This window comes from Pelophylax lessonae (genome assembly GCF_965119305.1).
Source record: "Pelophylax lessonae genome assembly, chromosome: 8".
Taxonomy (NCBI): Eukaryota; Metazoa; Chordata; class Amphibia; order Anura; family Ranidae; genus Pelophylax; species Pelophylax lessonae.
The window spans coordinates 4,309,320-4,320,450 of NC_138775.1; the positions used below are offsets into that span (position 1 = coordinate 4,309,320).

General features: G+C 42.7%; 1 protein-coding gene across 1 annotated transcript in view; it reads left to right on the forward strand.

The window, feature by feature from the left end:
• LOC309562301 (olfactory receptor 1G1-like) overlaps window positions 1–10,812 on the forward strand; it is a gene marked incomplete at both ends in the record, with an annotated part of 40,828 nt that extends 30,016 nt beyond the window's left edge. The window contains one exon of the mRNA XM_082266439.1: window positions 10,053–10,812. Coding sequence (XP_082122565.1) covers window positions 10,053–10,812 — 760 coding nt within the window. The remainder of the gene's footprint in view (window positions 1–10,052) is intronic.
• Window positions 10,813–11,131: the final 319 nt, after the last annotated feature.

Here is an 11,131-nt window from a genome sequence, read left to right on the forward strand (position 1 = left end):
GAGAGAGAGAGAGAGAATTTGTTATATTTTTTTGGGGGAGAGAGATACAATTGTCTTACCTCAAGATAATGTAGGTTGTGGGTCACAGGGTCTTGCTAGTACATAAGAAACATTGATCTATAACATCCAGCAGCCATATTGGCCATGTGCTCCTTTTATAGCTGGCTCACAGGTGTGATAATTAGCGGCCGTTTCTATATATATCTGCGCATTCGCGAATTTGCGCGTTCAAAATGGAGAACGAAATCCCAGACGCTTTAGATGGTGCAATGTTGGCATTTATTGGTGCCCTGTTTGAGGAGGCCCGAGCACAGGAGGCAGCAGAAGGTGGGGAAGCAGCTGCAGCAGCACCTCCAGCAGCACCTCCAGCAGCACCTCCAGTCCGTGTGCCCTTACCTCGCTAGCCACGCATTTTTGCTCTAAGGATCTATTTGGACAAGCTGCGGGATTCTGATGTCAGGAGGAAGTTCCGGCTCGAGCGAGGAACTATTCTACACCTCTACCAGCTCATAGCAGACAAAATTGAACCGGACACACAGCGCGGCCATGCGGTGCCCGGCATGGCCAGATTGCTGGCCACTTTGTATATTTTAGGGCGTGGCAGCTTCCAAGCCACTTCTGGAAGTATAATAGGCATTAGCCAGCCCACAGTTTCAAGGGTGTTCATGTTGGTCATTAATGCCATAGTGGATCTAGTGCCCAATTTTATCCACTGGCCACAGAATGAAAATGAGTGGAATGAAGTGAAGTTGGGCTTCTACCTGCGGGCACACATGCCGCAAATCCTAGGGGCAATAGATGGCCCCCACATAGCCATTAGGCCACCAAGGAGCCACGAAATTGACTACCGGAACCGCAAGCAGTACCACTCCCTGAACGTCCAATTGGTTTGTGACGCCAAACAGCGCATAATGAGTGTCAACACTGGTCACCCAGGGTCGTGCCATGATTCCAGTATAAGAACCAGTACTCTGTACCAGGCGTTTGAAAGTGGCCAAATGCCCGAAGGGTGGCTTATTGGTAAAGTATTTTGTCTTAACAACATAAACTGTAAGATTACATAGCCATAGGAATAAGCTACATCGGTGTACACCCTAAAATGGATGTGTTAGGAGTTGGCAGGCTGTTCACACACAACCAGATCAGCAGCTTAGCAGCTCACCACAGAAATATTTCCAAAGTTGTCTTTGAGTCAAATGAAGGTGGTTAACCAATGTGTAAATGGTGTCCTCTAGCCACCCAAACAAAACCTACAAATGATTCCAATGGTATTGTCATATCCCCAAAGTACTTTGCATAAGTGAGTCAATATTGGTTTCCTCACTCTAGTTGCAGATATATTCCAGAAGTAAGGCCTATGCTAATGTAATAGGAACAAAATAGGGGCCAAGTTGGAACTTGCAAGAGAAACCCACCACTTTGTGTGTCCTTTTTCCCATTTGTATTAGTGATTTAGGCAGTTAGACAGAGTTGAGATGTTTCATATGAGTTTTTGCACACAGACGAGCAGGTTGTTTAGTAAAATGCCTAATTGTCTCCCATTTTGAGGAGTCATCTAAAGTCACATGATATGAAGAACTAAAGTATATTTTTCTTTTTTTTCACCCACAGCTGACGTGGCTGATGGCTCCAATCAGGTACCCCCAGGGCCGAGCAGAAATGAATTACAACAGGGCCTTGCGGAGAAGCCGGAGTATCATCGAGTTGACCATAGGTCTTCTCAAATCCCGGTTTCTCTGCTTGGCCCGGCCTGGGGGTGAACTCCTGTACTCTCCTACAAAGGCTTCCAAGATCATCCTGGCGTGCTGCGTGTTGCACAACATGTGCGTTGCCCGGGATGAATCTTGGGAGCTGACGGAGGAGAGGGAGCCAGAGGTCCGTCAGCCGGCAGCCCCCAGGCGGCGGAGCACCACTGCAGGTATGGCCACCCGGAATACCCTGGTTGCTAGCCACTTTACATGTAAGTACTGTAACCGGTCGAGATATGGCATGTGTATTAATTTGCTAGTTAGCAGAGGTGCCACTCACAGGGAGACAGAGGGTAATTCTCATCTGCCAGTGACACTTGCCATTGTAGATAAAGTGTAGTCAACATTGGTAAAATTGTGTTACTTGAGCAAGAATATGCACCTCTAACCATCAACATGTTGGTATTGTGAATAGTGGAAAGGGCTGAGAAGAGCTGGCAGGTGTTTATTTGTGTCTATGCCACCTGTGTAGTTATTGATAACATGAACGGCTGCTTGGTATCTTATGGTGTTCTAATTTTTCAGAACCTGGACATCTTGGAATCATGGCATGTACCCTGAGAAGCCTGTGGTGATGGGCTGTCTGGCGTCACAGGTGTGTATTCAAATGTTTGCATTAATGTTTTCTGGTTTGTGTAAGTTGTCTGAAAATGTGTTATTTTACTCGTGATGTCGAAATTAAATTATGTTTAGAATGAAGGAAACGGGCATTAAGATGTGATTTTCATAATGGGATGTCTTATCCTTTGTTTTATTTTTGCAGGAGTGGTACTGCTTGCGGTTGTAGCTGTTAGAAACCCACCTTCATGGACTCCACTCATCTTCTTTTGTGGTCAGTGGATATTTGGTGAGGCACATGGCCAGAAGCAGCATCGATGACCAACACGAGCACCCTGGAACTTACAAAGTGGCTTGGAAGCTGAACAGCAACCTGGCCATGCCTGTCCCCTATGAGCTGGTAGAGGTGCATAATGGATTTTGGACTCAGCATGAAGTTGGGGAAGAGATCAGAATCCCGTAGCCATGGAGCAAAGATCGTGGGCTGGCGCTGTAAAGGCACACGGACTGGAGACTGACAATATTAGCTTGCTGCATCCCTCCTTATGCTGTCATTCTATAATCAATAAAGAGTTTTGAATGGAACATGTGTTTTTTGTTTTGGGTGGGTGCCTACAGCCAAAAGGGCCATACACACTCTAAGATTTGGAGAAGACTTTATACTTCAGATTGACCTTTTCTATGTAGTGCAAGGGCCTGCCTGATTGCATCCAAATTGAAAGTGTGGAGGTTTGACCTCATATTCTATGGTTTGGTGAAGTCTACAGGAAAAAGTGTTGAAAACTTCTTAGTGTATGGGCCATTAAGCTGCCAAGGCTGGAGCTTTGCACTTTGCATGCTGCATGTACTGGTGATGTGAGGGGTTGTAATGTAGGGTAGGGATGTGACAGTGTTGTGTTGAGGTGTGAGGCAAATGTAGTGTTGGACTATGAGGGTCTGTGTTGTTCAAATATGGAGAGAGTCCAATATCAGACACCTATGTTTATTGGTCCAGAAATTGTAAGAACCATGGTAAATATGTAAAGAATTGCATCTCGATAAAACTAGGACCACAGTCATAAAATCAAAATTGTGTTGGTTCCATTAATGTGCTTGAAATTTGGGATTGAACACCCCCCCCCCCCCCCAAAATTCGAGATAGTTTAAAAAAACTCTAAAATAAATGAGAGTGAAAAGAGATCCCAAGTGTAGTGATTGTTGGGATTTGAAACCATGACGTTGTTAACTGCAGTGAAGTTGCAAAGCACTTAGCTATTGTGCAGAATAGAGCTGTTTGGTGAAAATAAAGGAGTGTGTTAAGGCTAAAAAGCACATATAGCTAAAGTACTAAACATGGTATGTAATCTGGGAATAAGACCATGGTTAAATTGTGAGGTTTCATCTTGCCCTGAAGTAGTGTAGGTGTTTGAAAAGAGTTTTGTGTACAATCGCGCCTAGGTGCTGTAAAAATATATAAAATAATTGGGTATCTGTGGGAAGCTGCAAAGTATCAGGTGCACTAATATTAGTGATCTGGAAAAAATGTGAAAAAGAAAAATACTGCGCTACCCTGGGTGTATAAGATGAACAGCTCTATACCACAAATAGATATACAATATATATATAGCAATATATATGTGAAAATAGGTGAGTGTGGATCACTCCAATATCTCAAATAAGAAAATATAAAAATGGTACTATATGCTTGTGTATACAGTGAAAAAATATACAATATAAAAGTAAACAATGATGCAATAAATATATAACACTGGTGATGATGGTGACAGTCCAAAAAAATATAGCGTGACTAAAGTGCAAAAAAGTGCTGCATTGAAAGTCTCTTTAGTGCAATAACATTCAGTGGTGACTCCTGTGACCTCCTGCTTCACCCTTCAGTGCTCAAAGGTAAGGTAGCCCACTTACCAGATGTAGTTGATTCTTATGGCGTACGCCAAAAAGAATCAAAAATCGCTTGTGTGTTACTCCTGGTATCAGATGACCCGATTCTGTATTGAGCCCATAGCCACTCGGGATAAACAAGAAGAGAAGAAGCTCCTCATAGTGTGAAAAAGTAACGTCCTTTATTTTCACTCGAACATGGTAAACACACTCTTCATTATAAAAAACATCCAGTATAAAAGTCCATAAAACACTGTGGTAAACTCCAAACGTGATATTAAAAAACTTGTGCAAACTCGCAAGTAAACAGTGAGGGATCACAGCAAAAAAAGCAAAAAAAAGGGGGGTGCCCACTGGGGGGTCCCCTGGTAGATGTGCTGCCGCTACTGAGCTCCTGCGGTGCCTCGCGGCACGATGCAACAGGACGCTGGTGTACTCCGCTGTTAGCGCCTTACCCGGAATTGGTGTAGTCGGCGTGCGGTCCAGCTGTAGCTCAGAGCGAGGCAGCGTGCGTACCAGCTTGACGCGTTTCGTCAGAGATATGACGTCTTCGGAAGTGGTGACCACTTCCGAAGACGTCATATCTCTGACGAAACGCGTCAAGCTGGTACGCACGCTGCCTCGCTCTGAGCTACAGCTGGACCGCACGCCGACTACACCAATTCCGGGTAAGGCGCTAACATCGGAGTACACCAGCGTCCTGTTGCATCGTGCCGCGAGGCACCGCAGGAGCTCAGTAGCGGCAACACATCTACCAGGGGACCCCCCAGTGGGCACCCCCCTTTTTTTTGCTTTTTTTGCTGTGATCCCTCACTGTTTACTTGCGAGTTTGCACAAGTTTTTTAATATCACGTTTGGAGTTTACCACAGTGTTTTATGGACTTTTATACTGGATGTTTTTTATAATGAAGAGTGTGTTTACCATGTTCGAGTGAAAATAAAGGACGTTACTTTTTCACACTATGAGGAGCTTCTTCTCTTCTTGTTTATCCCGAGTGGCTATGGGCTCAATACAGAATCGGGTCATCTGATACCAGGAGTAACACACAAGCGATTTTTGATTCTTTTTGGCGTACGCCATAAGAATCAACTACATCTGGTAAGTGGGCTACCTTACCTTTGAGCACTGAAGGGTGAAGCAGGAGGTCACAGGAGTCACCACTGAATGTTATTGCACTAAAGAGACTTTCAATGCAGCACTTTTTTGCACTTTAGTCACGCTATATTTTTTTGGACTGTCACCATCATCACCAGTGTTATATATTTATTGCATCATTGTTTACTTTTATATTGTATATTTTTTCACTGTATACACAAGCATATAGTACCATTTTTATATTTTCTTATTTGAGATATTGGAGTGATCCACACTCACCTATTTTCACATATATATTGCTATATATATATTGTATATCTATTTGTGGTATAGAGCTGTTCATCTTATACACCCAGGGTAGCGCAGTATTTTTCTTTTTCACAGTGTAGGTGTTTGCTGACTTGCCTTTGCTACTTTGACTCATAAGATTCATAAGATCGATTCCATTGACAGACAAGATCATAAAATCACTTAAAATGTTGTAAGTTTGCAAGCGCTTCTGGGTGTAACATTATTTAACAATATATGATGTAATCCGTTACATTTTTGAACTAGTATTAACCAAAAAAAAAAAAGTTAGGTAGAGATGGTAAGCCTCGAACCTACAGCAGAGAGAGATGAATTACAGACGAGATGTGTGCACTAATCCACTAGACCACATCGCTATGTGAAACTGCTGTAAGCACAAAGACATAAGTTTGCGAATTTGCGAAGCCGCGATCGTAAGTGAATACCACTGACGGCGGAATTCATTGTTGCTGTTCCACTAGCCAATTCGCCGCAGCGCTAGTTAATTGATTTTAAAGCGGCGAAACTGAAACACGTCATAGATGTTTGAAGCTGCAGTTTCTTTAAATCCGGCCCTTGGTCTCTACAACGAGCTCGCAAACCCCGTATACAGGTAACCAGCTTAAAACTATATAGCCGCGCCCATTCTTATCCACTACCTGCACTTAATTCTGTCCATTTTATGATATCTTTAAGAAATCGACAAATTTTGGGCTTCATCTCTTCACGCCCTGAGTGTTACCACATGTTTGTATGCATTTCACTTCTATTTGGTTCTTGTAGTTGATATCTTACCCTATGACCATAGATGCCTTACTCTGTAATAGACTATTGTACTGGACTAAAGTCGATATCTTGTAATGCTCTTTGATGTTTTATCTCAATGAAAACGTTTTGTGGAAAAAAAAAAAAAAGAAAATGGTATACATATTTACCCAACATTAAATATTTAAAGCTTATACCTATTATATCCATAATAATACACATATAATTCAAGGAGTACCTCCCCCGAATATATAATGAATATCGGTTGAATATTATAAAAGTAGATACATATAAAACGTTCCTTGAACTTATTCAATTAAGTAGGCCTATGTATATATGCCTCATATAATGTAACAATACCATAACATTATTGCCATATAATCACTACAATGAATAATAATGTTTCATTAAGCAATTTTTAAATGAGCCCTTAAAAAAACGAAACATCCTGATCCCTTGTCCATTGTTGAAATCAAGACAAGAATGACATCACTTTCATTATAACCCAGTCTGGCACCATGGTTAATCCTTATCTTGGCGTGTTGTCTAGGCCCCTTTCATTTATTGGCATGGGAAGGTCTTTGCTAAGACTCTAAAATTCTCTGTAAAAATCTTTACCCAAGGATAATTAACTTACATTAACCTCATGACAAAGATGGCTGCCAGGGTGCTCATATAACAATATGTAAAATAATATGTATGGGCCTCATATGATTCCTTTTAGCCCCAATAGTTCTGACAATGCCCTGACAATATAGGGCACCAATGGCACGAGAAGGGCTGACGCTGGGTCCCAGAGTCCTTCTCCTGCCGAAGTGCTGGTAGAGACACTGGGTCCCAGAGTCCTTCTCCTACCAAAGTGCTGGTAGAGACGCTGGGTCCCAGAGTCCTTCTCCTGCCGAAGTGCTGGTAGAGACGCTGGGTCCCAGAGTCCTTCTCCTACCGAAGTGATGGTAGAGATGCTGGGTCCCAGAGTCCTTCTCCTGCTGAAGTGCTGGTAGAGACGCTGGGTCCCAGAGTCCTACTCCTGCCAAAGTGCTGGTAGAGATGCTGGGTCCCAGAGTCTTACTCCTGCCGAAGTGCTGGTAGAGATGCTGGGTCCCAGAGTCCTACTCCTGCCGAAGTGCTGGAAGAGATGCTGGGTCCCAGAGTCCTTCTCCTGCCGAAGTGCTGGTAGAGACGCTGGGTCCCAGAGTCCTACTCCTGCCGAAGTGCTGGTAAAGATGCTGGGTCCCAGAGTCCTTCTCCTGCCGAAGTGATGGAAGAGATGCTGGGTCTTAGAGTCCTACTCCTACCAAAGTGCTGGTAGAGACGCTGGGTCCCAGAGTCCTACTCCTGCCGAAGTGCTGGTAAAGACGCTGGGTCCTAGAGTCCTTCTCCTGCCGAAGTGCTGGTAGAGACGATGGGTCCCAGAGTCCTACTCCTGCCGAAGTGCTGGTAAAAATGCTGGGTCCCAGAGTCCTACTCCTGCCGAAGTGCTGGTAGAGATGCTGGGTCCCAGAGTCCTACTCCTGCCGAAGTGCTGGTAGAGATGCTGGGTCCTAGAGCCCTACTCCTGCCATTGGTGCCCTGACATTAGGTCACCTAGAGGGTAATGTTGTTTTTTCTCAACAAAAGTGGAATTACGCTTTAAGCCTGAGTGAAAAATAATGGTCCTGCCAAATGCTGGTAAAGATGCTGGGTCCCAGAGTCCTTCTCCTACCGAAGTGACGGTAGAGATGCTGGGTCTTAGAGTCCTAGTCCTACCAAAGTGCTGGTAGAGACGCTGGGTCCCAGAGTCCTTCTCCTGCCGAAGTGCTGGTAGAGACGCTGGGTCCCAGAGTCCTACTCCTTCCAAAGTGCTGGTAGAGATGCTGGGTCCCAGAGTCCTACTCCTGTCGACATTCTGATAGAGATGCTGAGTCCTAGAGTCCTACTCCTACCAAAGTGCTGGTAGAGACGATGGGTCCCAGAGTCCTTCTCCTGCTGAAGTGCTGGTAGAGACGCTGGGTCCCAGAGTGCTACTCCTGCCGAAGTGCTGGTAGAGATGCTGGGTCCCAGAGTCCTACTCCTGCCGAAGTGCTGGTAGAGATGCTGGGTCCTAGAGCCCTACTCCTGCCATTGGTGCCCTGACATTAGATCACCTAGAGGGTAATGTTGTTTTTTCTCAACAAAAGTGGAATTACTCTTTAAGCCTGAGTGAAAAATAATGGTCCTGCCAAATGCCATCATAGCCACCTCCCGACACCTACCCTCCATCACCTTCTTCCCTTTCTTGCCCAAAACTCCTCATAAAATGAAATGGGGACTGAAGCTTTCGTTTTATTAGGAAGACAAAGGGGTTGATTTACTAAATCTGGACAGTGCAAAATGTGGTACAGCTGTGCCCAGTACTCAATCAGCTTCTAAATTCAGCTTGTTCAATTAGGTTTTGACAAAAAAAACTGGAAGCTGATTGGCTACCATGCACAGCTGCACCAGATTTTGCACTCTCCAGTTTTAGTAAATCAACCCCACTGTGACTTCTGTCTCTGCATTTGGCTTGTTTTTGCTGCCATCAAACTGTGTTGCTACCGACAAATGTATACCCACCAAAACCTAAGGGCTGCAGTACTCATTTTTTAGGAAGATTGCTGGCTATGGCATGTGTCCCCACTTTTAGGCCTCTTGGTGTGGCCACTGCCCCAGTTTTTCCTATCTATAAAAGAAGGATAATATTTTTAGGATGACAGCTACCTTTGACTTTTGTTTCTGCTTTTTGGCCTCTAGTCATTGCTTCCAACATCTAATGACCCTGGACAATTGTTACCCAACCAATCCTAAGTGTTGTAGCTTTCCTTACTGACTATAACCTGTGCAGTTCAATGAAGTTTTCAATTGGTGGCCCGTATAAGAAGTAACTAGAAAATAATGGAAGATAAAAGAAAAGCCATCTTCCTTTTATAATGTTTTTTGTTTTTAGTTTCCTTTTATAATGTTCTTTTATAATGATCACTCTATCCAATAACTAACCAATATTCATGTAATGCTCTTTACTTATTTTTCAATAAATTGTTTTGAAAAAAAAAAAAATAACTAACCAATAAAAAGTGACAGAATAAAAAAATAAAAATAAAAGATTTGGTCTCTTTAGGCACAAAACTGTATTTTATGAAAAACTCTTAATATAAAATGATTTAATTAATTAACTACTTATTAATATTAAAACATTGAACTTAAAAAAGTGTGAAAAAAAGATTAAAACTATTTCAGTGGATTTTATTTACAATTCAAATGTTTATAACTGTACAAAATTATATGAAAAGAGTTCTCAAGTCACAAAGGTGTTATAAATTACATCTTAAGAGACCTTTAATGAGACATTCAGCTTTGTGTTCCCACCATGCAGCAGACGGTCCTGCAGGACTTCCAACATTATATATAAGAATGAACCTCTCGCTGGTACAAATGCCTCCAAGTATAATGTGAAGGCAGGCAGACCGTATCTGTATTCCTTTTATTAGTTCCTCAGAAAGATAATTGTATTATTGTTCAATTAAAATAAATGTAAGCTGACAAAAAATCAACAATATGATGAATCTTACAAAGGTTACGTCTCTTATTCTTGTGGGTCTATCAGACCATCCACCAACCATGAATGGACTTTTTGTGGTCTTCCTTCTCATCTATCTGATGACTGTTATCATAAATCTTCTTATTTTTTTCTTGTTCCTCACTGACCACCATCTGCACAACCCAATGTATTTTTTTCTTGCCAACTTGGCCTTTCTGGACATGTCCTATTCATCAGTGACAGCACCAGGGATGCTCTTTGATTTGGTCACAAAAAAACGATCAATATCCATTCCTGCCTGTATAGCCCAAGTCTTTTTCTATCTCTTCTTTGCTAGCTCAGAATTTTTCTTGCTCTCAGCTATGTCCTACGACCGCTACATTGCCATCTGCCACCCCCTACATTACAAACTAATTATGTCCTGGAGAGTTTGTGTTCGGATGACCTTTCTGGTCTGGGTTGCAGGATATTCTCACTCTTTTGTTCATACTTTATTTTTGCTCAGGTTGTCCTTCTGCAGAACAGCTTCCATCCACAGCTTCTTTTGTGATCTTCCACACTTATTTCAAATTACATGTACTGACCCCTTCATAAACACGGTGGTCGTATTTGTAGCAGGTGGTGGTCTTGCATTGGTAGCCTTTCTTTTGACCTTTATTCCCTATGTCTATATTTTCAGTACCATCCTTAGAATCCGTACCAAGACTGGAAAGAGGAAAGCCTTCTCCACCTGCACCTCACACCTCACCGTGGTCTTCATCTTTTATGGTTCCATAATTTTTATTTACTTTGTTCCCTCCTCCAGCAATATGGTCAGTTTAAATAAACTGTTTACAGTCATATCTGCCCTCATTAACCCATTGCTGAATCCTCTGATCTACAGCCTGAGGAACAAAGATCTCATGGAGGCACTTATAAGGTCTTATTATCACTTAAAGTTAATTTGAATGCAATGATGAACATAAAAATGGTGAAACTTGACACTTTTGTATTTCTAGGTAATATTCACTTAACTAGAGGTTTTAGTAAGTTGTTTTATAAAATGTGAACATATCAGATTATCAAAGTTTTACTTATCCCTTTCATGATCTGGGTGCCCAGACCACATTTAGCAGTGTCAGTATTCATTGCCTAATGGACCGTCCCATGCAGATATACTGTGACAGGACGGCCTCTTGAGTGAAATTATGTAGCTGCATGACATTTTGTGCACTGGGTCTGGGGCACGCGCTCGTGCCGTCGGTGGCCTGCCAATCAGCAGATGCG